The sequence below is a fragment of the Herpailurus yagouaroundi genome, unplaced genomic scaffold (genome assembly GCF_014898765.1).
Source record: "Herpailurus yagouaroundi ecotype Mexico unplaced genomic scaffold, PumYag 193, whole genome shotgun sequence".
Lineage (NCBI taxonomy): Eukaryota > Metazoa > Chordata > Mammalia > Carnivora > Felidae > Herpailurus > Herpailurus yagouaroundi.
In genome coordinates, this window is record NW_024412424.1 from 7,919,906 (window position 1) to 7,944,612 (window position 24,707).

General features: G+C 58.3%; 3 protein-coding genes across 13 annotated transcripts; 2 read left to right on the forward strand and 1 right to left on the reverse strand.

Moving 5' to 3' along the window:
• Window positions 1-3,276: 3,276 nt before the first annotated feature.
• Window positions 3,277-14,323, forward strand: SEMA3B (semaphorin 3B). 7 transcript variants are annotated; one of them, XM_040445437.1, is made up of 18 exons: window positions 3,277-3,399; window positions 7,353-7,539; window positions 8,217-8,374; window positions 8,495-8,557; window positions 8,950-9,069; window positions 9,149-9,242; window positions 9,397-9,516; window positions 10,391-10,536; window positions 10,628-10,739; window positions 10,856-10,925; window positions 11,004-11,148; window positions 11,471-11,690; window positions 11,951-12,042; window positions 12,122-12,163; window positions 12,397-12,554; window positions 12,658-12,713; window positions 12,801-12,940; window positions 13,480-14,323. In XM_040445437.1, the coding sequence occupies exons 2-18, from the start codon at window positions 7,431-7,433 to the stop codon at window positions 13,879-13,881; spliced, it is 2,247 nt and encodes a 748-aa protein (XP_040301371.1). In that variant the 5' UTR covers window positions 3,277-3,399; window positions 7,353-7,430; the 3' UTR covers window positions 13,882-14,323. The 7 variants fall into 7 exon arrangements, with proteins under 7 accessions (XP_040301371.1, XP_040301373.1, XP_040301374.1 ...); XM_040445439.1 differs by lacking the exon at window positions 3,277-3,399 and adding an exon at window positions 5,788-5,922 and having other exon boundaries at window positions 7,338-7,539; XM_040445440.1 differs by lacking the exon at window positions 3,277-3,399 and adding an exon at window positions 5,788-5,922.
• A 1,113-nt stretch (window positions 14,324-15,436) lies between these two features.
• On the forward strand, window positions 15,437-19,587 carry LSMEM2 (leucine rich single-pass membrane protein 2). Of its 4 annotated transcripts, none has more exons than XM_040445450.1 (5): window positions 15,437-15,443; window positions 15,601-15,691; window positions 18,023-18,136; window positions 18,229-18,411; window positions 18,580-19,587. In XM_040445450.1, exons 2-5 carry the CDS (start codon window positions 15,670-15,672, stop codon window positions 18,711-18,713), a joined length of 453 nt encoding a protein of 150 aa, XP_040301384.1. In that variant the 5' UTR covers window positions 15,437-15,443; window positions 15,601-15,669; the 3' UTR covers window positions 18,714-19,587. The 4 variants fall into 4 exon arrangements, with proteins under 4 accessions (XP_040301384.1, XP_040301387.1, XP_040301383.1 ...); XM_040445453.1 differs by having other exon boundaries at window positions 18,026-18,136; XM_040445449.1 differs by lacking the exon at window positions 15,437-15,443 and having other exon boundaries at window positions 15,455-15,691.
• Window positions 19,221-24,625, reverse strand: IFRD2 (interferon related developmental regulator 2). 2 transcript variants are annotated; one of them, XM_040445444.1, is made up of 12 exons: window positions 24,334-24,618; window positions 22,044-22,163; window positions 21,875-21,959; window positions 21,644-21,768; window positions 21,401-21,558; window positions 21,188-21,238; window positions 20,923-21,101; window positions 20,733-20,838; window positions 20,272-20,409; window positions 20,057-20,185; window positions 19,882-19,977; window positions 19,221-19,744 (listed from the first exon to the last, which is right to left on the reverse strand). In XM_040445444.1, the coding sequence occupies exons 1-12, from the start codon at window positions 24,389-24,391 to the stop codon at window positions 19,664-19,666; spliced, it is 1,326 nt and encodes a 441-aa protein (XP_040301378.1). In that variant the 5' UTR covers window positions 24,392-24,618; the 3' UTR covers window positions 19,221-19,663. The 2 variants fall into 2 exon arrangements, with proteins under 2 accessions (XP_040301378.1, XP_040301379.1); XM_040445445.1 differs by lacking the exon at window positions 20,733-20,838 and having other exon boundaries at window positions 19,223-19,744; window positions 24,334-24,625.
• Window positions 24,626-24,707: the final 82 nt, after the last annotated feature.

Genomic DNA, 24,707 nt, shown 5'->3' on the forward strand with positions numbered 1-24,707 from the left:
ATCCCTGCCTTCCTTCCAGGCCTGGACCTCGCTGTGCCCTAGATACGCGGGGCGGGCGGGGCGGGAGCTCCGGTGCGGTGATGCCCGCCCAGCAGGAAGTCGCGCCGGAGATGGTTCCTTCCTTCCCTCCTGATGGGAACCCTGCACAGAGGGACCATTGAGGGGCCGGCATTGTCTGCCAGACGCACCCAGTGCCTCTCACCCTGGGTGGGCCCTGCAGGATTCTGGCCAGGATCCCCTTGTACCCAGCTTGCCGTGGGTCTGGGTGGGGTCCTGGCAAGCAAAGGTTCCCTGGGTGCAGACAACTAGGCCCCCACCTGCCGCTGGCCTTCCTACCCCTGCTCTGATTTGGAGGGCATAAGGCTCCATTGTCCCAGCACTGGCGGGGGCGGCCTTTCAATTCTTCCTTGTCTTTGGCAGTTGGGAAATTCCCAGCCATGGGGGGCAGCTGAGGGAAGCGGGGGGAGGGGGATGGCTCATCCCAGGTGTCTTGCATCCTAAGGGAGGGCCTCCCTGAGGTTGACTCCTGCGGATCCCCTACTGCCTGGAGGTTTCCAGGGCTGAACCTTAGCCTCCCTCATGCCTGGGACCAGCTGGGTCAGCATAGCCAGAGATTCAGTGCTCCCTGGCCCTGTATACCCACCCCAGAGCACCCCAGCTTAAGAAGGTGCATCTTTCTGGCTCCACTCGTGGGCAGCTGCAGCTAAGAGGCCTGGGACCCTTAGGCAGAGCTAGGGAAGGGACCCAGGCTCCTGCTTCCAGACATGGGTCCCAGTATGAAGTGGGCTGTCTCCAGCCAGTGGAGACATCCATGAAGCTGATGCATCTCCCAGAGGGCCCACCCCACTCCAAATAGTTGCTGAGACTACTGATGTGGTGGCAGCCTTGGTATTTTTAACCCATTTGCAGGGTGGGGAAACAGCTGGGGAAGAGAGAAAGAGACCAGCTCTGCGAGCCAGAAGACTTGGGAGGATTGAGGGAGACTCTGTGGAGAGGAGCCAGGCTGGAAGCCACTCCCCAGCTCAGGCCCAGGCCCCCCACAACAGGTGGGTGGAGGCCAAGATGCCAGGTGCAGAACGGGGAGGGGGCCCCATTAGATCTGGGACCTCTGAGGCTGCAGGGCCTACCAAGGCCTGGAAGAACACCTCACCACGTTCCTGGGCAGCCCCATGACTCCTGATGTCAGGAAAACTTCCTACTCCCTACCCACCCAGAATCCCTCAAATCATCCCTCCACAGCCCCCATCCCAGACCCAGAGGGCTAAGCCAGCCACCATGCGGGAGAACACAAGTCCTGACTCCATCCACCTGACCTGTGGCCTAGCCAGCCAGATCCTAGCTGCCCTGGGTGTCAGGGAGAGGGCAGGGACAGGACTGTAGGTTCTCTTGACTGAGTTCTGGGTTCAGGCTCACTCCCAAACAACTGAGCCCAATCTTTGTGTCTGTTGCCCTATAAGAGGTCCTGGAGGCCTGCATCTCTTCCATGGGGCTATGTATTCCCCTAACCTCTCCTGGACATCCAGAGGGAAAGCCAGCCCCCATCACACGTCCAAGGAGGGCGTCAAGCCAGCTGTGTTATATGTGCAGCTATAGCTGTATGACAGTGAGTTTGTCCATACTCACCAGGCCACTCAGCTCCTTGGTTAATAACAGCGGTGGGCACCAGTGTCCAAGCGGGCAGGGCTCAACACCATGGATCCCTTTCTCCTTCTTGTCTTGGTTTTTCCCTTGCATGAGATAAGCCACACAGGTGATCTTATTTAGGAGAAAAATCAGTTTAATATCCCTTATTGATTCTGCTTTCTGACTTCATTGTGGGTAGAGGGCATCAAGGCCTCTTGGCGGAGCTGGTGCAGGGTCAAGGAGGGACCCAAGGTGTCCCTTGTCCATCAGTCTCCCATCCCCCTCCTCCACAGGCTCAGCAGGCCCAGGAAGGTGGAAGGGCTTTCTGCATTCTATCTCCTATCTCCCTGGGTCTGTCCTCTGCTGGGTCCTGGGGCCCCCACTGATGATAGCCCCTGGGGAACCCAGAGCCCCACAGAGAGGCTTGAACCTGGGTGTTACAGGCATCTGGGGCTTCACAATGGAAATGACACCAGAGAGTTGGATACTGAGTGGTGAAGAAGAGTCCAGCAGGTGGCAAAGAGGATGGCCTAAAAGCCCGGAGGGCACCGGCCAAGCAGAGTCCTGGCAAAGAAAGTACTGCTGCCTCCCAGAAGTTGGGTGGCCAGAGCACTGGCAGGGTTGCCTAAGGCTAAGCCTAGGAACCCCCAAGCTCCAGGGAGCTCTCTGAGGTGGGGGGCAGGGTACTGCAGAGGGGTGGAGGAGTGGCAGACCACAGGGGCACAGCCTGAGCGGTAGGCTGAAGGGGTCAGGCTGCATGCTGCTGGGGGAGGAGGCGGGACCTTCTCAGGTCAACCAGGCAGAAAGGTCTCCCTGAGACAGGGGCTCTAGGAGAAGGGATGTGGGCTTGGCCCTGCTAGGGCTGGGATGGAGACCTGGAGGAAGACTGAGGAGTCCTCAGGGGGTGGGGAGGGATGGAGGTTTAGGTGGAGGGTGGAGGCAGTCATTGGCTGTGGCCGGAGGGTTGGCGGGGGCTGGGGACAGGAGAGGAGCCAAGCCCGACAAGGGGCCCTAGTGAAGCAGGGCTGAAAGAGGCAGCAGTGAAGGGTCTGCTTCGAGGCTCTCAGGCCTGGATACCCAGTGCTGAGGTGGAAGCAAGAGCGCACACCTGTGTTCTGCCACAGTGGCCAGACCTGCCTGGCCCGCCAGCTGCAACCGCAGGGCGAGTGAGGAGCGAGATCTGAGAGGTGCAGTCTCTCCCTAGGGACACACAGCTGGCGAGTGGCAGTCAGGATTCAACCACGCCCCTTCCAGCCTACTTAAGGGGGTTGATTCCTGAGGCAGGTTCGTCCCCACCCCGGCATCCAGAGCCCGCAGCCTGCACTACTGAGCAGCTATACCCAAACCGATTAAGGGAAGGTAGTATTTATGTTAATACATGTTAATAAGCATGGTGTGCCACCCTAGTCTACTTTGGCTGCATTCCCGGCACCCCATCCCACACTCCCGTAAACTATGGAGGAGGGGAGAAGGAGGCTCCACCCGCCCCTGCCTCGCCCCTCCCCCCTCCTGCTGGGCAATGTAGAAAACAGGAGGGAGAGGAGAGCTGTGATGTGGCTGGTGGGGGGGGCTACCCCATCCCTGAGGGGCTGACCTCAGCCCAGGAGGAATGTGCAGGAGGCGGAGGGCAGGGGCGGAGCGGGTGGGGGCAGGGCCACAACCAGAGGCCCAGGGTTCCTGGCAGCCCCTCCCTCGGCCCCTCCACCTCAGCACTGACATGGCCCTCAGAAGGGAAGGGAACAGGCAAGGAGGGGAAGAACTGATCTTTCCAAAAAGGTGGGCCAGGGTACCTGGGAGCATGGTTACTAGGCTGGGGGCGGGTGGGGGAAGGGCCCCAACACCTTCTCCCAGGAAATCTCCTCCCGGGTGGGTAGTAGATTGTCAGGGAAGTCAGGCCTCTCAGTCAGGCTTCCCCGGGCCCATTCCTACCCCCTATCTCACCCCGACCCAATGCCGAAGTCCTCAGGGTAGCGTGTCCTAATACCCACGTGGCCGGAACTGGGGAAGGTTGTGACGCTGGAGCCACCAGCCTTAATGGCTAAAACAGGTGTGAGTGGGAAGCCAAGGCCTGACCCAGCCCAGGCTGGGCACTGGGAGCGTTGTCTCCAGCCTTCCTCAGATGAATATCCTACCCTAGCCGCACCGCCCAGAGTCCAGGCAGGGCACAGTTTCCAGCTAGTGATGGGGTGGGGGGGGGGGGGGGAGGCAGGGGGTAGGATGGGCAGGACCATCCAGTTATTTCCAGAAAGAAAAACCAAGGCCTTGGTGGGCTGTGCCACTAACAGGCAGCATCAGGGCAAGAATCCAGGCAGGCCTTTCCTGGCAAAGGGTAGAGGTCAGGAGGCTGAGGTGGCCCTTGGGCAGTGGTGCAGGTAGCCATACAGCTACCTTCCTAGTTTGTTCCATTCTGTCAAGACTTGGGCCCCGGCTGACTGATTCCAGAATCCTTAGAGACTCCCAGAGTCCAGAGTAGCTCACAGACAATGACCCTGCTCCGAGAGTGCTGCCTTCACGAGGTGTCTGTCCAGGGTCTGGCATACATTTGGACCTGCGGCTGAGGAGCAGAAAGGAGACTTTGTGGGGACAGGGACAAGTTGAGCTCCCACCCCTGCAGATCTCCCTTCCTGCTCCAAGAAGCAAGGAAATCAATGCAGAGGGCTCAGGTGGGCGGGGACAGCCCCAAAATGTTGGAAAGATGGTGGGGGTCCTGGTTCTACTTTTCAGTATGGACGCGGGGCTGGGAGGGAATGAAACTGAGACCACGACCCTGAGCCTGAAGAACTAAAAGCACTGGGGGCAGGTAGGGGGCACAGTAGGGGTGGGTGGGGACCTCAAAGGCACTTGCTGATCTTGGCTGGTAGGGTGGAAAATTGTAAACAGCCAAAGAATTTTGTTTGCTTGCATGGGGCCAGGGGAGGCTGCCCAGGTCCAAGGCAGAAGCCGGGAGGAGAAAGAGGCTGCTTCCCAGAAGCCCAAGAGCTCAGGCTGGGGTGCATCCTTCCACTCCCCTCCCGAAGGCCCCTGACCCGCACTCTTCCTCTGCCAGCCGGCCAGGCCAATTCAGGAAAACTAGGTCTCGAGGCTCAGGAAAGAAGGGCACAGCCCCACCCTGGCTGGGCACAGACACAGACACCGCTACTCCAGGGAAGCTTCAGGGGACGGGCAACAGAACTTGAAGCTCACACAGCCTCCCTCACCGATCAACTGCAGAGCTGCTGAGCAGCCTTGGGGAGGTTGTGGGAAGATGCCTTTTATGGGGATTGAGGGGTGAAAGCCCATCCTCAAGCCCTGTCACGTTCACCCAGGTGGACCCAAGGGCCCCATTCAGCCATTGTCAACATTCAGCCCTTCCAAAGCAGACAGACCCCCGGCAGTACAAACAGGGTTGTCCACCAGGGACAGTTTCAGGCTAAGATCCCAGACCCTTCCCAACTGAGCCACCGAGGTTTCAGAGCCGTGTCCTGAATCACAGAGGTCACACAGAATGCTCTTCACCCCCCTGCAGAGAGGCAGAACCACCCATCAGGAGGGGTCTCTGGATGGGCCTACACCCCACAGTGCAGAAGTGAAACTTGAGGGCCTCTGCCGCCTCTGACTGCCCCGCCTGGCCCTCTCGGGCCCCTCCTTTCCTGCCCCAACTGCTGTCCTCACAGCCTCTGCCAGCCAGGTGGCAGAAGCACTAAGTGGCTCTAGTGGTGAGGAAGGGCAAGGGCTGGGGCTGGGCTGGGGGCCCATCGGACCCCTAGTTGAGAACTCCATCCCCGGACGTGCGACCCTCCCATGCCAGCTGGCTCCTGGGAACTGAGCCCTTCATTACCCACCTCCACCTCCCCAGCTGTGTAGGGACAGGTGAGGAACTCTAGTCTCCTGGACCTGCTGTTCCCTCTGCCTGCTTCACAGAGCCTTCTGGGGCTGGGGAGGGGGCCCTATTGCTTCTTCCTCCTTTGCCTGGACTGGCTGCCCCACTTCCGGATGGCTCTTGGGTGCACCCTATTGCCCTGAGGCCCTACGGGGGAGGGGTCGCTCCTCCCCACTCCTCCCTTGTGCCCACTCCACTCTGGTCTGGCCACCAACTCTGGCTGGCCCGGCTGCCTGCCCGGTCACCCGATCCGCCCCATAAACTTGACGGCGCGTGTAGGGCGGCGGCTGGATTGGTGGAGGCGGGGGTTGCTCCTTAAAGGAGCCGTCAGAGGGTGCCCTGCGGCCCCACGGCTTCTTCCTTTCTCCAGGGAGGGCAGCCCGGTGTTCTGTGGCATCGCAGACCTCACGGGCTTGGGCTTGGAAGAGGCGATGGCAAGTGTCAGTGGAGGGAAGGCGGGAGGTGGGGGTCCTGGCATGGGAGGGGTTTGGAGGCTGCGGGACTGGGCAGGGGTTTGGGGGGAGCGATGTGGAATGCCCCTCGGCAGTTGTGCACCCCAGGACCCTGCCCCACACCAGGGCTCCTGCGCCCGGCACCTGCCGGGCCAGCTCTGGGGAGGATGATTGGGCATTGCAGCTAGAGGCTGGCCCCTTGTAAGGGGTCTAGGGAAGGGCTCTGGCTCAAAGGTGGAGGGGCCTAAAGACGGTGAAACCTGAGGGCGAAGGCAGGGGAGGGAGAGGTACAGAGGCAGCGGAAGCTCAGAGAGAGAAGGGCAGCTCACCCGAAGCAGGGGTGAGAGGCTGCCTGAGGCCCTTGGCTCTCCCCCGACTTGATTCCTCTTGGGTCTAAAGTCTGAGCTCACAGAATTTCTGTGTAACCAGCTCCTTCCACCCTCGTGTGGGGAGAGAGAGGTCAAGCACGAAGCTGGGGCTGCAGCCATCTCCAAGTCAGCAGCGGAGGTTCTGTCCAGCCCCAGCGGTGCAGGCGCTGGGGCTCCTGGGCAGCACTTTTTCCTCAGAGGAATGGGTTTCAGGCATGTTTCCGAGTTGAGGGCTGTGATTGTCTCTGCAGTTGTATTTGCTCACCTGCATGTCCAGAGAAACACACATACACTTGTCTGTGTGTCTGCACACACATTCGCACATGCACGCATCTGTGACACACATATACACGTGTGTAAAGTGCACACATGTGCCATATATCTACATGTGTAATACAACTCTCATGCCACACACTGCCACAGACACGTACACATCTGCCTGCATACACATGACACATGCGCACGCGATACAGATAACACAAAGGGACCCTCAGAAACAGTCACACTCACAGGCGCCCACACCATTGGCTCCAGCCCCAAGGGTGCCTCAGTTCCTCTGTAGGCCTGTGGGTGCACAGCCACCTCCAGAGGCCTCACCCCTTCTGTCGCTGCTCTCACTCCCATGACTGGTTTGTTTTGCTCATTACACTTGGCGCCCTCTGAAATGACTGCACTGATCTGAGTCCTTGTTGGCACTCTGCCCCCTCCTGCATGGGGACTTTGTCTGTGTCCCCCGATGTCCCAGGCTGGCATGAAGTAGGCACACAGAGTTTGTGAATTAATGCCTGTGTGTCTATGGGAGGGGGGTTACGAGGGAGGGTGACGTGGTGGGGCGGGCGCCTGCCCACGTGGGGGTGACCCCAAGGGTGTGCCCAGCGTGGGTGTGTCTGTGATTGTGGCCAGGCAGGGCACACTTGGAGGGAGGGGAGAGCTCGGAAGTGGAATGCGACCCCCCAGCCTCTTTTCCCTAGGGGCTGTAATCTGATCCCTGGGGACTCCCCCCTAGCCTCCAGCCCGCCCTCGTCCTTGCTGCAGCTCCTTCTCTTCCAGATCCTGGGGCAGAGTCCAGGGCGGCTCAAGGCTCCTCCACACACGCCTGCTGAACCCTGAGCACCCTGAGCTGCCTGGATGGGGCAGGCTGCAGCCGCCGCCATGATCCCAGGCCTGGCCCTGCTCTGGGCAGCAGTGCTGGGGGGTGCTGCCCCCAGCCCTCCCCGCCTTCGGCTCTCCTTCCAAGGTAGGTGCACCTGGCAGGCAAGAGGGCTTGGCTCAGGGTGAGCAGGAGAGAGACCCAGTGTGAGTAGGGGGCACTAAATTTGCTGCTGCCCTGTGCCACTGGCCCAGGTTTGAATGGGGGCACTTTCAGGCCATCTCCAGTTAACCCTGTCCTGGCCTCAGCCCCCAGCCTTTCTGCACACATTCTCCTCTGACTTTCCCAGGAAGACCCCTTCTGTTCCCGTGGCAACAGATCCTGCCTGTGTCCCATCTACCACCCCCACACCCCTGACACAGAAGGGTGGTCACCAGGCATCGCACTGAGCTTAGGCTAGTAGCAGGGTGGCAGAGAAACCTCAGCCTGACTTTGGGGTGGGGGTCCTGGCTTTCCCTACATACGCAGCCTCCCCCAACACCCGGCCTCCCAGTGCGCCCGCCTGCAGACACTGCTTGTCCAGGCACGCCTGAGGAGTTCAACCTGCTTTTCCCTTGGGGTGGGGGGGGGGGGCGGGGAAGGTGCTGCATTGCCCACTCTGGAAGCTTTTCACATGGGTGGATCTGTCTTCACGAATGTAAACTCACACATGGGTAAACTCACATGTGTGGGCCAGGTCACATATACAACCATCACCTGTGAGAGAGACGATAGGTAGGGTCTGGGGAAAGCTCCCAACATGGCTGGCAAACACTACCCTGCAGAGCTCCAGGCCCAGCACGGTCTCCGGACCTTCAGGCTGGAGAGGACCTGCTGCTATGAAGCTCTGCTGGTGGACGAGGAGAGAGGACGCCTGTTTGTGGGTGCCGAGAACCGCGTGGCCTCCCTCAGCCTGGACGACATCAGCAAGCGGGCCAAGAAGGTGCCAGGGACCCCCAGCCTCTGTGCTCCCCAGGGGGGTGGGCCCCTGAGCAGACACCCTCTTCACAGAGACCAGGCAAAGGCCCTTGACCTGTGTCCCCCTTCCCTGACCCCCTCGCAGCTGGCCTGGCCGGCCCCTGTGGAATGGCGAGAGGAGTGCAACTGGGCAGGGAAGGACATTGGTGTGAGTGCCGGCCGCCCAGGGCGGGAGTGGGGAGGCCCGGCCCCTTGCTCCACAGACAGTAGAAGCCTGCCTCTTCTGTCTGGGATGGGGGCAGGGGGTCGAGGTGGCTGAAGTTTGGAGGTAGTGAGTCAGGGTGGAGGCTCATGTGATTCTTCTTGGGGGCGTCGGAGTCATAGGGGGCTGTACAGGCCTATGCTTCTCCATGCACCCCTTCTGTGAGAGGTGGGCTGAGCTGGTCACCAAGGGTGTCCGGGCCCCTGAAGCCCATGTTGCTACTTGCCTGGACTGATGCAGAAGAGAGGAAGGGGTGAGGTACCACTGGCGAGCTGGGACCCCTTAACGCTGCCTCCCTGGGGGAGGCCTCATCGTCCCTGCCCCTGCCCGCCCACTAGACCGAGTGCATGAACTTCGTGAAGTTGCTGCATGCCTACAACCGCACCCACTTGCTGGCCTGTGGCACAGGGGCCTTCCACCCAACCTGTGCATTTGTGGAGGTGGGCCACCGGCTGGAGGTAAGGCCAGATCTAGGCAGAGAGGGAGGTTGGGAGGTAAAGAAGGGCCTGGAAGTAACAACTGCCCCCTGCCTCCCAGGAGCCCACGCTCCGGCTAGACCTTCGAAGGCTGGAGGACGGCAAGGGCAAGAGTCCTTATGACCCCAGGCATCGGGCTGCCTCCGTGCTGGTGGGTGAGTCCAATGGCTAGGGCCCTGCAGAGACTCTAGACCCTCCTGAGAGCCCCTGAGAGCCCCCAGGGCATCACTGACTCCTTAAGAGCTCTTGGGCTCTCTCTCCCCACAGAGAGCCTTCATATTGGCTAAGCAGCCCTTGCCCTATCTGCAGGGAAAGAACTGTACTCAGGGGTGGCCGCAGACCTCATGGGCCGGGACTTCACCATCTTCCGCAGCCTGGGCCAGCGTCCAAGTCTGCGAACAGAACCACACGATTCTCGCTGGCTCAACGGTGAAAGGCTGGTGGAGCTATTGGGAGGGGGCTCTCATCCCCAACAGGGTGGGTGCCTAGTAAGACCCATAAAGGAAGTGAGCAGTGGGTGCAGCCAGGTCTCGCCAAGTACCCACCATGCATCAAGCCCTGTGCTAGGGCCTGGGGCTGCAGGGCAGACAAGACCTGTGTGGCCCATGCCCTCGTTGAAGTCACAGACCTCAGAACAGGTACATAATAAGATGGTTCCAATGGCAATGAGACCAGTGAGTGAACAGACAGAAAGGGAAAAGGAGACCAGGTGGTAAGAGAACTGGAGACAGGAAGCCATTCTGCTGAGGACAGGGGAGAGCTAATTCCCAAAGCACAGCAGGATTGAGGGAAGAGCATTCCAGGTAAAGAAAACAGCTAGTGCAAAGGCTCTGGGGCAGGAACAAGCCAAGGAACAGACTCATGAAAAGAGAAAGGATAAGGGGTCTGCATTGTCAGAGATCAGGGTCATTTGTTCTAAGAGTGAGGGGACCCAGCAGAGTATTCACAGCAGTAACAGGGGGAATCTGCTTCCTGCTCAAGAGGAAGATTCATGAGTGAAGGTAAAACCCCAATATCCCATCTCCCTCCTTTCTGGACCAAGGGCCTGGGGAACTGTCGGGCCGAGGGGAGAGGCCTGTGTGTCTAGGTAGTCTTGGTCTCTGCTGCCCTCTTGTGGTTACTTCTTGACTCACAGGCCCTGATCCTCTGGATGTTGTTCCCTTAGAGTGCCATCCTACTGGAGACCGGGTGGTCAGATGCTGCCCCGTGGGCTTCTGGGGGCACCAGAGAAAGGAAAGGGAGCATGTGAGTCTCATGAGTGGCAGGGCCAGGACCTTTCTGACCCCACTCCTCCTGCTGCTAGAGCCCAAGTTCGTCAAGGTCTTTTGGATCCCAGAGAGCGAGAATCCTGATGATGACAAGATCTACTTCTTCTTCCGTGAGTCAGCAGTGGAGGCTTCGCCATCACTGGGACGCCAGACTGTGTCCCGGGTTGGCCAGATCTGTCGGGTGAGGAGTCCTTGGGCCACATCCGATGACTACATCCCTGCCCTTTTGCCTGTCTGGGCCTCCCCCTCATCCCTGCTGATTGACCCTGCAGAATGACGTGGGAGGCCAGCGAAGCCTTGTCAACAAGTGGACCACGTTCCTGAAGGCGCGTCTGGTGTGCTCAGTGCCAGGTGTCGAGGGTGACACACACTTCGACCACCTCCGTGAGTGCCAGGAGCAGAGGATGGGGTTGGAGAGAGGGAGTGCAGGGGGCCAGACCCAGGAGCCGGGCTGCCCAGAGGGCTGTGTGCCCTCCCCCAACTAGGCTTCTTCCCCACAGAGGACATGTTCCTGCTGTCCTTGAGGGACCGCTGGAGCCCACTGCTCTACGCTGTCTTCTCCACATCGAGGTGAGGGGCAAGGAGGTAGAGGGCAAGGCCCAACGGGCTCTGCTGGGCCCCTCAGTCTGCTCATGTCTTCGCCTGCAGCACCATCTTCCAGGGCTCTGCAGTGTGTGTGTACAGCATGAACGACGTGCGCCGGGCCTTCCTGGGGCCCTTTGCACACAAGGAAGGGCCCATGCACCAGTGGGTGTCCTACCAGGGCCGTGTCCCCTACCCCCGGCCTGGCATGGTGCGTAGCCCCAGGAGTCCCACCACAACCCACTTAAAGTCTCAGGGGTGGAAAACTTGGCCTGGGATCTTCTTGGTGAATGTGTTTTTTTCCTTCCGTTATGGGTGGGAAAACATCACCTTCCTCAGACAGGGCTCCTCAGAGGAAGGGCATATTTCCCCCTAAGAGTCCCAAGGGCAAGGCTGGGTCTTCTCTCTTCAGATTCTCAGGGCAGACCTCTGTCCATTAGCACTCCCCTATACTCGGGTACCTGGAGGTCTCTTGTGGACCCACCAGGCCCTCGTACCCACATCCCTGTCGTGCCTCCTCCCCACCTGCCCAGTGTCCCAGCAAGACCTTTGGCACCTTCAGTTCTACCAAGGACTTTCCTGATGACGTCATTCAATTTGCCCGGAACCACCCCCTCATGTACAATTCGGTCCTGCCCATGGGTGGTCGCCCTCTCTTCATACAAGTGGATGCCGGGTACACCTTCACCCAGATCACTGCAGACCGTGTAGCAGCTGCTGACGGACACTACGACGTCCTCTTCATTGGCACAGGTCAGTGTCCTGCCATGACTACCCATAAAACTCTGTCCAGACTCTCTTCCACCTGTCAGCAGAAGCTGCCCCTGCCCAGTCCCATCTTCACATCTTTGCCTGGGTTGTGCTCTCATCTCCTTCTGGATGCTGGTCTGATTGTTCCAACCCACATTCTTCACCTATCCAACCATGCTAAGGGTAAAGGCCTCAGAAGTGAGGAGATCCCCAGCCCTAGCTGCCAGGAAACACAAGGAATCACTCATTCCTCATCCCTGCAGACGCTGGCACAGTGCTGAAGGTGATCTCCGTCCCCAAGGGCAGCCAGCCTAACGGGGAGGGGCTGCTCTTGGAGGAGCTGCACGTTTTTGAGGTGAGGCCTAGCCCCCTCCTCCTAGAGGAACCCTACCCCATTGATCTCTGATCCCAGCGATCGCTCTTCCTCCTCTTAGGATTCATCTGCTATCACCAGCATGCAAATCTCTTCCAAGAGGGTAAGTGACCAAAAGGCTTGGGAGCAGAAGGGACCCAGTGTGTTCCCCGGGCACCCCTACCCCCACGCTTCCCTTGGTAGTTTGAAGCACTGGGTTTGAGTATAGGTTCTGCCTTTGCTAGACTGCGTGACCTGAGACCCTGATCAGTGTCAAGTGGGGTGAGGGATCCCTGACCAATGGGAGGCGGGCACAGGGCTGCCTTCGGTCAGCCCGGAGCCCCTCGTGCCCCCTAGCACCAGCTGTACATAGCTTCGCGGAGCGCGGTCGCCCAGATCCCGTTGCACCTCTGTGCTGCCCACGGCCGCGCCTGTGCGGAATGCTGCCTTGCGCGAGACCCTTACTGCGCCTGGGACGGGGCCGCGTGCACGCGCTTTCAGCCCAGCGCTAAAAGGTGGGCAGGGTTGGGGGCGGGCCACCTGGAATCATTTGCAGCACCTGGCTAAATGAAGGACTCAAGGAGGCTCTAATGTACCAATGCAACCCCCACCCTGCAGGCGGTTCCGGCGGCAAGACGTGAGGAATGGCGACCCCAGCACGCTGTGCTCCGGCGGTGAGTGCCCCAGCTGCCCCACTTCTGGGCCTTTGAAGACGCCCCACCCTGCCCTACCTGAATCTGACATTCCTTTGCCCTCCCCAGACTCCTCTCATCCCGCACTGCTGGAGCGGAAGGTGTTCGGTGTGGAGGGTGGAAGCGCCTTCCTGGAGTGTGAGCCCCGCTCGCTGCAGGCGCGCGTGGAATGGACCTTCCAGCGCGCAGGGGAGGCGACCCACACCCAGGTGAGCCTCACGCCCTCCCTTCCCAAACAAGCCCTTGTCCCGCCCCCTACATCCAGGAGAGCCCCGCCCTAGCCAGTGTGGTTCCCACTTCTAGACTAGGTCCGACCCCGCCCAGTGAGACTCCGTGCAGCTAGACCCCTTACGTCCAGTTTGGTCCCTTACCTGAACTCCACATTCTGATGAGGCCCGATTCCATCTAACTAGACTCCTGATACCCCCTCCCCCATCCGAGAGGAGCCCCGCCCTCGCCCCGCCCACTGAGGCCCCCGCCCCGCCCCCATGGTCGGGGAACCCCCCCCCCCCCCACACACACACCACCTCCAGTCCAGTACCGTCCGGTTTCGTCCGGTCCCGTAAATGTTTCCGCTTTTAGACCACTGGTCCCAGTGCACCCAACCTTCAAAGGTACACCTGCGAGAGTCCCTTACCTGCTCATGCTTGGCCACCGTTGACCCTCTACCTCTCCTGGCCCGACCTGGGAGCCGGGTTTCCTTGTTCCTGACACCGATGCCTTTGCCTCCCACTGGCCCCGCCTGCAGGTAGCTATGGAGGAGCGCGCGGAGCGCCTTACGGGGGGACTGCTGCTGCGCGGACTGAGGCGCGGGGATTCTGGCGTGTACCAGTGCGCAGCTGTGGAGCAGGGCTTTTCGCAGTCGCTGCGTCGCCTGGTGCTACACGTGCTGAGTGCTGCGCAGGCCGAAAGGCTGGCCCGGACCGAGGAGGCTGTGCCCGTAGCCCCTCCAGGCCCCAGGCTCTGGTACCGGGACTTCCTGCAGCTGGTGGAGCCGGGCGGCGGTGGCGCGAGTTCCCTGCGAATGTGTCGTCTGCAGCCTGAGTCGCGCCCACCGCCTCCCGAGTCACGGAGGAAGGGCCGAAACCGGCGAAGGCACGCCCCAGAGCCGCGTGCTGAGCGGGGGCCGCGCAGCGCAGCGCACTGGTGATTCGGCAGTCCACGCCGGGTACAGGGAAGGAGGCTACAGGCAGGACAGGGGGAGGACAGACCGTGGAGGACGCACAGCTAGGGGGCCTGACACATTGGTCCCTGGTTGATGGAGACACCGACCTACAGGCCCTGGCTGAGGGGCAGCCTCCCCGGCTTATTTATTAACAGAGGATAACCCTTGAATGTAGCCCTGGGAGGGACAGCCCAGGCGGGGCACAGGGGCCGGCTGGTCGGGAGGAGGGAGATAAGCAAGGCTCCAGAGCAACGACCTGGGCAGAGGAGGTGCCCAGAGTGCCCACCCCGGGATAAAGACCTCCTCCTTGGAGAATGAGCAGAAAGCTGTGAACAGGCTGTACTGGTGGGGCGGGAGTGGGACAGGCCGACTGTACTAATGCAATAAACACATTATGAGCCGAAGCTGGAATGGCCCCAGCTGACAACCGCTGGTACTAGGTCTTGCTGTGCGGCCTTGGGCAACTTCCTAGCAGTCTTAGGGCCTCAGTTTCTGAAAAGGATGCTGTGATGAGGATTAAAGGCAGTTTCCATGTGACTGAGTAGATTCTGTGGGGCCTTTGGAGCCCTACTGACCTGCACAGTATGTTCTGAATATGATTTCTTGGATGAGTGCTATGAAGAAAATGAAATTTGGAGATACGGAAAACAATGTGAGAAAGCATCACTGAGGGGGTGACATTTGAGCTAAACAACAAGGAGCCAGTCATGGGAGTATCTAAGGGGTGGAGTGTTCTAGGAGGCAACAGCTAGTGCAAAGGTCCTGAGGTGGAAACAAGGTTGCTGTGTGTGAGGAACATCAAGGAGGCCAGTGTGATACAGTGGAGTGATGGATTTGGGATGTTTTAGGGGGAGGATTCTCACCGTCTTACTTCCTCCCAGTTGGGGAGAAGGGTCACAGGGGTCCAACAGCAAAGGGTGGGCCCTCAGCCTGGCCACTTCCTCCCTTCAGGGGTGAGTGGTACCATGCCTCCTCACACAACATGGTGTGACTTGTATGGAGAGAGGAGGGAGGAGGTAAACTGCAGACATGCAGCTGCATTCCATTTTCACGTGTCCTGCGCCAGGGAGGAACCATAATTGTCCTTTCTGTTTTACAAATGAGAAAATGGAGGTCAGAGAGCAGGCAATCCGTTAACCAAGGTTGTAGGCTTATTAACAGAAATACCAATCTTCAGCCTAAGTTTGCCCACTGACCAACATGAGTGCCTACCTTTATACGTGTGTCTCTGCCCTCTTTGGGGATTCTCAGAGCCCTCATTGCAATGCACTCAAGCTGTCCATCACCCCAATCCCTGGTGCCAGCAGGTCACACGGGTAGGTTCTTGTCCGTGTGCTTGGAGAAGAGATGACCCAACTTTGGGTCGGGGTCTTTGTGGGTAGAGGCACAGGGCTCCCTTACATACCTTGGCTGCCATGTGGGGCATTGCTGGAGGTGAGCATGAGGCAGCTTGTCTGGATAAAGACACCAAGGCCTGTGCGTGTATGGGAGTGGTAGAGTTCCCCAGGAAAGACCCTGGGCATTTGTATTAGTGGAGGTGTGCTCTTGTCTGGGCTCCATCACCAGCTAGCTGGCCCATGTGGGTCACTCCACAACTTCCCATGGCTGAGAGCTGCCCCCTCTAAATATAGCCCAGTGGGCTGAGCTCAGGCCTATTTTAGGCCCAGGCTGGGAGGTGGCCTGCCTTCCCCAGGCTCTGAGGAGCCGCTGCTGCTTCCATCCTGTCCTCATACTGAGTGCTATTATCAGCCCCCCAGCTGCCCACCGCCCACCATGCCTGAGGACACCCAAGAAGGTAGGAGATGACTGTGGGGGAGGGTGAGGCCCCAGTCCTGTGACCCTGTGAACCACAGAGCAAACCCACTGTCCCACTGACCTCACTTCCTTAACTAGTCATCAATCACCATGCCATAGATTAAGGGAACCTGCCCCCTGTGCATGGAGAAAGGGCTATGTCTGGAACCCCACCTCCCCTTAGGCCCTGCCTGTTTCCCCTGCTAGGGACAGAAGGGAGGGATTGGGGGGAGCTACTCGCTTGGGGGTAGTCAGCTATAGGCTGTGCCCAAGTGGGTATGGGCTGAGGAGGTGGCCTGCCAGGCCAGTTCGGCTCTTCATTCAAGGAGGAAGCTGGGATTGGGGGCGGGCAGTGGTTCTAGGAAGCATTTGGGCATGCAGCCCAGGGACCAGGAGTGGATAGATCTCTGGTCACCTCCAACTTGGGCCTAACTGGACCCAACTGTTAGCCAGTTGGAATCCTTTGGCCTGGCCAGACTGACAGCTAGTTAAGACTTTGGTGGCCAATCACCTAACTACCCCACTGTATGCAAGAAGTACAGAGGTTCACAGGGGCCACAGCAGGGATGACCAGCTGCTTCACTGCTCCAGCAGGTCTAGCTGGTCAACCCTCTTGTCACATTTTCAACATTTCAACTGGATAGGAGGGCCCCAGCCCCCACTAGTGGTGGAGGATGTTTGCCTCCTTTTGAGGCCCTAACAATGATGTTTACCACGATTTTCCTGGTGATGAACAGAATCTGAGTTCAATTTATAAAGTGTAGGGAGGGGCACCTGGGTGGTTCAGTCAGTTAAGTGGCCAACTCTTGATTTTGGCTCAGGTCATAATCTCACCATTAGTGAGTTCAAGCCCCACACTGGACTCTGCACTGACAGCACTAGCGGAGGCTGCTTGGGATTCTCTCTCTCTCTCTTTGCCCCTCCCCAACTCCCAAGCCGGCAAGCTTGCTCTCTCTCAAAATAAATAAACATTAAAAAAAAAAAAAAGTGTTGGGAAAGCAGAGCCAAGTGCAGAGGAATTTAACATGACCCCTGACCTATCACCCAAACATAATGACTGCCAGCATCTTGTTTCATTTTGGAGCATTTCAAGGGCCAGTTTCAAGCAAATCATGAAGGTTGAGTTATTGTTGTGAAAGTGATAGTCCAATCACCTTTGCCCCTATCAATGCCCCATACTGTTACCTAGCAGTCAGCTGGGTATCTGGAGGTTTAAGGAGCCAAGATTAAAAAATAAATAAATAAAATAAAAAGTCAAAGAAGTAAAAAAAAAAAAAAATACTTTTTTAGAAATCACAAAATAAATACTTTTGAGGAGTACAAAAATAGTAAGATCACAAGAAAAGTACAGAGATTCCAGTGACTAAATGGGCAGAGGCTGTGAATGGATAACTAGGAAGCCACACGCATTCATCAGGCCCTCCAGGCAAAGAGACCGAAATAGGTCAAGAAAAGCCTTTTCTCATCTCCCAACTGGCAAACATGCGTACACGTGTGTATATAAATTTTTCATTGAAAATGCCTAATGGTGGCGATGTTGTACCCTTTTGGGGGCTGTGGATAGTCATTCTGGAGGACAGTTTAATGGCTTAAAGAAAAAGTCCCTGCTCTTTAAGCCAATAATTTTGCTTCTGGGAATCCGTCCTTTTTAACAATTAGGAAATTGGGAAAAACCTTCATACTCAATGATGCATATCCTTCCTGGGAGTTACTTCCAAAGGGAACTGGAAACAACCTAAATGCCCAGGCAGCCTCAAAGGGGACCTCAGAAGCATGTAGAACAGCTTCATAACAAAGGCATGTCACATGTTGAGTGAAAACAGGGTTCACAGAAGTACAGCAGGATCAGGCTGAATATGTTAAAGCAGAGCCAAGGCCACAAAGCATAAGCACCACCCAGCTAGGGTGGAGATGTGGAGGTACCAGGCACTGGGTCTGGCCCAATGGCCAACCCACAGGGTCTGCAGGGAAAAGTGATAGCAGAAGAGGCAGGAATGAATTTCACGCACTGTGGGGTTAGTCCTTCAAAGCTGACAAACTCTTCTCTAGAAATGAACAGGCAGAGGAATGCCTGAAAGCCGTTGAGGTGCTTGTAAGGAAACAAAAGTGAGCAGGTCAAACGTACCTCCTGCTACTGTAGGTGTTAACAGGCCCACAGAGTTCTGAGGTCATCCTGGTTCCGAATCAAGTGTCGTTCCTGAGCTGGTTTTAGGGCACTAGGAGCCAATGTCCCTTTGTCCTGTCCCATCTTTTCTGAGCCGCGGCTGCCGCATGAAGCCACCTTAAAAGGGAGGCGTGACCTGCTGGCTGAACCAGCCCTGCACTGTCCCAACAGACACCTTGGCACTAACACCGAGCACGAGGAGCAGGGCGCCACTGGCCCCCAACCACATACAGGAGGTGCGCCTGCACCAGGTGGAGTCCATCAGCGACCTACACAGTGGAGGTGAGGGGCATAGGGCAGGGGACTGACATGCTGGGAGAGGGGAGGAGAGCAGGCACAACCCCTACCCTCCCGATGCCCCATTTGCCCTGCAGGTTCGCTGCACCCCTACCTGACTGAGGAGGTGCAGCCATGGGACGAGCTGCTGGGTATCTTGCCACCGTCGCTGTGTGCCCAGGCTGGCTGCAGCCCTGTGCACAGCAGGGGAGGCTTCCTGCTGCTCACATTGCTGGTGTTCACCTGCCTGGCACTTGCCATCCTGGCTGTCTACCTGAGCGGTATGGTTGGACGGTGCGGAAAGCCAGTGGGAACTGAGAGCGAGTAACTGGGACTGCAAGGCTTTTCTGCGTGGCTGAAAACAGCTGCAGAGGCCGAGCCAGTGAGGTGGGGAGTTGTGGGGTGGCACGTGGTCTGATACCCCCCCGTTCCCGCCTGCCCGTCCACAGTGCTGCAGAGTGAATCCCTCCGCATGCTGGCGCACACACTGCGCACACAGGAGGAGACGCTGCTCAGACTCCGGCTTGCCAGCCTCAGCCAGCTGCGGAGGCTCAACTCCAGTGAGGCCCAAGCACCCAGCTGAGATACCACTTGGACTTGGGGCTTGGGTGTGTGTGGGGGTGGGGAATAAAGTCGCCATTGGCAGGTTTCTCCTGACCCATTGTCCCACCCTACTTCCCCGGTGAGGTTTTTGTACAAGAGTCTAACCTGACCCCACAGCTACCTGCCTCTCCTGTCTTCAAGCCAGGCCTAGCCAAGTTTTCTGGTGCCAAGGTCCTGCTTTGGGTGGCCCAAGGTCAGAGGAAGGGATACCAAACTCCTGGCTCCTTCTGTGGCCTGTCAGCAGCCTCTGGCTTCCAGATAGGTTCAGAGTCTAGAAATAGCTGCCCCCCACCCCCAGCTGCCCAAACCTTGCCAGGCCTCCCAGCGGGGGTCCAGCCTCAGTGCTCAAGCAGGCAGAGCTGAGTATGGGGAGGAGGGCCACCTGAGGAGCTGGTCTTGGAGGTCAAAGGTGAGATGGAGATGGGGGAGACCCAGTGTGGTGGTGAATGGCAGGGCAGGCAGAAACACCCAGGAGCTAAGGGCCACAGATGGTTGAGCATTCAGTTTAATTACCTCTAATAATCTTTAAAAATCAGCATATAGATCCATTCCAGGTAGCCCGGCCTCCCCACCGGTTTTGGTGGCATTTGTCCAGATGCCATTCCCCTCAAGGAAGTAGGTCACCCCAGGGGAGCAGGGCCCGAGAAAGGAGAGAAAGGCACATCCCTCCTCCTGCCTGCCCCACAGCCCTGGGACAAGCACACATCTAGCCTGGCCTGAGACAGGGCAGAGAGAAGCACAGGGCTGTGCTGAGGCAAGGGGCCAGGATACCAAGTGCCCTGGCCTCCAGTCACCACCCCTGTCTGTTTTTGGTTTTGTCATTAAAAAAATAAAGCCACAATTCCTGGTAGGAACAACCAGTTGTTGCAGTGTCTTCTGTTAAAAACACAGGCACGAGTGTGGACAGTCTCCTCTTCAGCTGGCCCCACCTCACAGGATGTCTGCCCGCTTGTCTCGCACACGGCTGCGTGCCTTGGTCCGGGCTTTGAAAGCAGCGGCGTTGTATAGGTGCTGGAGTGGGGGCAGAGAGTGATGATATGGTGAGCTAGGGAAGGGGAGGCCCAGGGCTTTTCCTCTAGCCCCTGCAGAGCTCCAGGCCTCCAGGCCGTGGGAATGGAGGGAAGATAAACGTGCCCAAGGGTGCAAACCTTCTCAAAACGTGAAATCTTGCAGGCCTTCAGGGCAGTGGCATCCAGCACCAGGACAGGACCCAGGCCAAAGATATCACGGAGTAGCTCGTTGTTCTGGGGGCAAACAGGGCAGTGAGCTCAAGCTGGTCCAAAACAGCCAAGCTGGGTGTCCCCTCCCTGTCTACTTCCCCACCTGGAGATGGTGGTGCATGCCCGATCCCAGCACATCCTTGAAGGCAGCATAGATGCGGCGCCGAGCCCAGCTGTCCACATAGAGCACCTCAAGCCCGAAGCGGACCGACTCTTCCTCACACTCACCGCCCTGCAGAGTAGAGGGACCCGCAGAACAGGGCTTGGTGGCTGTGCCTGGGGATGCACTCTCACTAGGACACACGTTCTCACACACACCTCAACAAAGTGCAGCACAGCGCGGAAAGTAGAGCGCTGACGCCGGCGGTCAGCCTTGGCACGGTACTTGTTGCTGTCGGTGGCCAGGGTTCGGAGGGCATTGCAGAGGGCCTCCATGTCCTCGTAAATAAAATCCTCCTGTGGTGGGAGCAATAGAGGGCATGTGAGCAGAAGCCCGCGCTCTGCTGGCTCTCAACTTGGGGTTGCACAAACCCCTCCTATCTCGGAAGAAGTGGTTTTCTTCTCTGCCTCTCCCCTTTGAATTCCCTCCTGGTCCCTGCCTGGGCCAGACACCCCTGCCACCACCATGGCACCCGGCATCTCAGTCTGTGTTAGGGCTACCTCCCCTCCATAAGGACCTAAGGCTGTCCTGCTTTTTCTGTGGTGTCCCCTGCATTCAGCCGAGGATGGGCAGGTGGAGTCAGCAGGCCCCCTCCCTTCCCCTCAACCCTCTCTCACACCTCAAGGTCCCGGGCCAGCTCAAAGAGCAGTGCGATGGTCTCGCCGGCAGCGATTCGCAGGTTCACACTTTCGCTGGACAAGAGCTGGGGCAGCCGGGGCAGCTGCCTGAGGAAGGGGCAGGCTGAGCTACGTGTGGGTTGGGGGGGCCTCACCTTTCCCCTTCCACTCACAGCAGGCAGTTGCTCTTACCTGTCCAGGATGTGGCTGATATGGGTGCTAGGGCAGACGGTGAGTAGCAATGCCCAGGCCTGCAGGGCAGCACAGAGCAGGCCATGCAGGCTGGCAGGGACCACAGGGGCTGTGGAGCCACCCATTCCACAGGACCGGCTGAAAACACCTTCCAAGCAGTTGAGGCAAGAGACCAGGTCCTAGGGACACAGGGAGGCAGCGGGAGTGGCTCAGGGGCAGAGCCAGGGCCTAGGTACTCTATTAGCCATGCCCAAAGGTCACTTACCTGGACATCGGCAGCAGCCACATAGCACCCCAAACCAAGAGCAGAAGCACACTGTTGGAAGGAGGGCAAAGCCACGCTGTGGTTAGAGAGTGAGCCTGGGTTCCCAGCCACAGGGCTCACCCTCAGAGTAAAGGAGCCTGAAAGCAGGTGGAACCCACCTCTCCCCTTAGGGATTAGGGGAGGGAAGGGTGTCACAGAGCAGAGAACACTCACGTGAAGCCGAGCAGCAGGACAAGCTGTGCCATCACTGAGCACAGAGACCAGGAGGGGCTGTAGGCTGTGAAATAGCTCCTCGCCCTTGGGTCCAGGGCCCAGCTGCACACAGAGCAGGCCTAGCACAGCAGCGGCTAGGGCCTGTTCCTCCCCCTTCCCTGTAGGAAGGCTTTCCAGTCAGCCCATGCAGCAAGGGTCAGTACCCAGCCAATTCAGGTCTCCCGTGAGCCCCCGGGGCCCAACCTTTCTTGAGGCACTTTTCCAAGGCATCAGCCAGTGTGAGGCGGCGCTCCAGCAAGAAGTCAGGGAGTAAGCGGGATGCCAGGGCCAGGCGAAGGCTCTCGAGAGCACCCTGCCGGGTCTTGGCACTGAGGAATGAAGAGAGGGGACCTTGTGCACCAGCCCTACTGGGTCATACTTGGCATGGGCTGAGCAGGGACAGGGGTATAGGGGTTGGCTGGCAGTCAGAGGTACCTCTTGTCTGTGAGGCAGTCCACATACTCCTTCAGCTTCTCCTCAAGGTCTTCCTGCTGGCCCTGCTCATCCACGGCATCCCCCCCTGCAAGGCCAGCTGGTCAGCCCCGCGTCTTGCTTTACCCCAGGGAATCCCCAGAGTCCCTGCCAAACTCCCACTCACTCTCACCAAGGCTGTCCTCTGCTGCAGTGCTAAGAAGGCTGGGGCATTCACTGGTGGTGCTGCGGGCCTCACTGACTGCCTCATCCTCACTGGAACCTGAGTCAGCTTGGGTTCTGCTCCGGGCACCTGGGGAGGGTGGAACATAGCACTTGGCCCGCCCTTACTGATGTCTGATGGCCGGGGTTACCTCACCCAACCTCATGACCCCCCAAGAATAGAGTCCTGCCCCCTCTCAGAGATGAGAAAATGGGAGGCTGAAGTGGTACACACAGGGAGTGATGCAGGGGATGCTGAGCCAGGAAAGAGGAGAAAGGGAGTGAGGTCTATCAACTGGAGAACATTCCCAGGCCCAGCCTAGGAAAACCTGGCAGGCTTCGTGAGTACAGCCCCCGTGAAACTAGAGCCTGCTTTAAGAAGGAGACTGAGGTCCTGGTAGAGGCAGAAGGGGCTGCACAGGCCCTACCTGGAGTGGGGACATATCTAGGCAAATCCTGGGGGAGCTCAGCCACCAGCCCAGATTATGCCTAAAAATGGCCAGGGCAAAAGTCAGGGGCTTCGATTATTGAATCTGTATATACAGAACATATACAGACAGACACAGGGTTCAAATTCCAGCTCCATATCGTGAAAAGAGTGTAACCAGGTCAAGTGCCTAGACTTCAACGCCTTAATTTTTTTTTTTAATGTTTATTTATTGTTGAGAGAGAGAGAGAGAGAGAGAGAGAGAGAGCGAGCAGGGTAGGGGCAGTGAGAGAGGGAAGCACAGAATCTGAAGCAGGGTCCAAGCTCCAAGCTGTCAGCACAGAGCCCGAAGTGGGGCTTGAACTCCTGAACCATGAGATCATGACCCAAACAAAAAGTCAGAGGCTTAACCCTAAATGGGTGAGCCACCCAGGCACCCCCAATGCCTTAATTTTTTCATCTGCAAAACAGACATGCTAAAACACCTCATTTAGTATAGCAAATGAAGACAATGACTGAACAAACAACTAGTTAAGGCTCTTCTTTGGGCCCACAACCACCCATCTGCCTTGGGGCAGAAGCCCAGCTGCTAGTGGATATGGCTGGGTGCCCCAGGCTTCAAGCATACTGTCTTCTGAGCTCCCCCTGGACTATCCCAGGCCTTCAGCCCTCGGTGGATGGACACACAGGCTCCTCCTGACCTCGGGAAATGCAGAGAGTGGAGTGACCCCTGACCACACGAGTCCCTAAAAATAGGTAAACACAGGAGAATGTCAGGGTCAGCAGAGCTGGAATGCTCCTGTGTGTGGGTTCTGCCCAGGGCCAGGGGCTGACTTTGGCAAGGGCAGCTCCTGCAGCAGAGTCCCAGATGGGTTCTGGTCACCAGACTGGTCCTACTTCTCAGAACGACATACGCCATGTACCTGCTGGACAAAGTGCAGCACGAATGCAGTCCTCCGCTCACCACCTCTCTTACTACCCTAACCAGCCAAAGCAGCCTAGCCTCCCTCATTTGTTCCCTCTCTAGATGCCAGGCCTTTGCACAAATTATTTCCTCTGCACAGTGCTCTCTTCTTCACCTCCTCAGGATTCACCCAGAAGCCCCTCAAGGATTCCTTGGTTCTTAAGTCTGGGGCTGACACCATTTAAATGAACTTGTCCCCCAACACCAGTCCTTCTGTAATGTTGCTACCCTCTTAGATGTCCCCACACCCAAGTCCCATTAGGGTGGTCTAAGCTGTGCCTAGCAGGCACCCCATTCCTGCAGAGTAAACATATGTGTTTACTGAAGCAAGACACACTTCTGTTCAAAGCTGATAAGTCTCAGGACTGCCGCAGGCTCAAGGGCACTCCCTAACCCTCTCGGGCCAGGTCCACCAAGGCCAGAATCCTGCAACATCCCCACCGCCCCCCACCCCTCCGCCAGTCCGCCCCCTACCTCAGTACTCTCCGTCAGAGTAGCCCTCCCACCAACGTCCTAGTCCAGTCCAGTAAAAGAGCAGGGATTAGCGAGGCGGCAGGCTTCCTGCTGTCTGGCGAGCTTGTCTATCATAGCAGGTAACTGGGCTGGATCCGCAATGGAGAAACTGAGGCCGAGAGGCACCGACCAGTTTAGGCCCGGTAGCGTGGGTTCCTGAGCAGCAAGCAGCGCCCAAATTGAGTTGGGCGCACACGTGGCCGCTGCCTCCTGGGGCACGTGCTGGCCGCGGGAGAGTTGCGGGAGGCAGCGCCAGGTTGGTCGACGCAGGAGTCTCCGTTCGGGAGCCATCGGGAACACCGACGGGCAAGCCACGCAGGACCCCCGCTCGCCGTTCATCAGTAGCTCCCCACTTACCGGCTCCGCGGCGCTGGCCACCCTTACGGGGTGCGCTGCCCTTACGGGCGCGGGGCATGCCGGGAATCAGGAGCGCGGGCGCGCAGAAGGCTCAGGGTCAGGGGCCCGGCGGGCGGGGGCTCCAGACCGGCGAGACACCGGCCGGTGGGCTAAGCTGAGAATTGGGCAGACGACGGGTGCCACACGCCGCACGCGACACCATCTTCGCGAGGCGCCCCGCCCTGCCAAACGAGTCGCTGCGCCCCGCCCTGCTAAACGGGTGGCCGGGAAGGCGAGTTCTTGGTCATTGGGTTCCGGGACCACATGCGCGCGGCCGAAACTACTAGTCCCAGGGGACTGCGCGCCCAGATCACCGCCAGCAGGCTAGGCGCAGA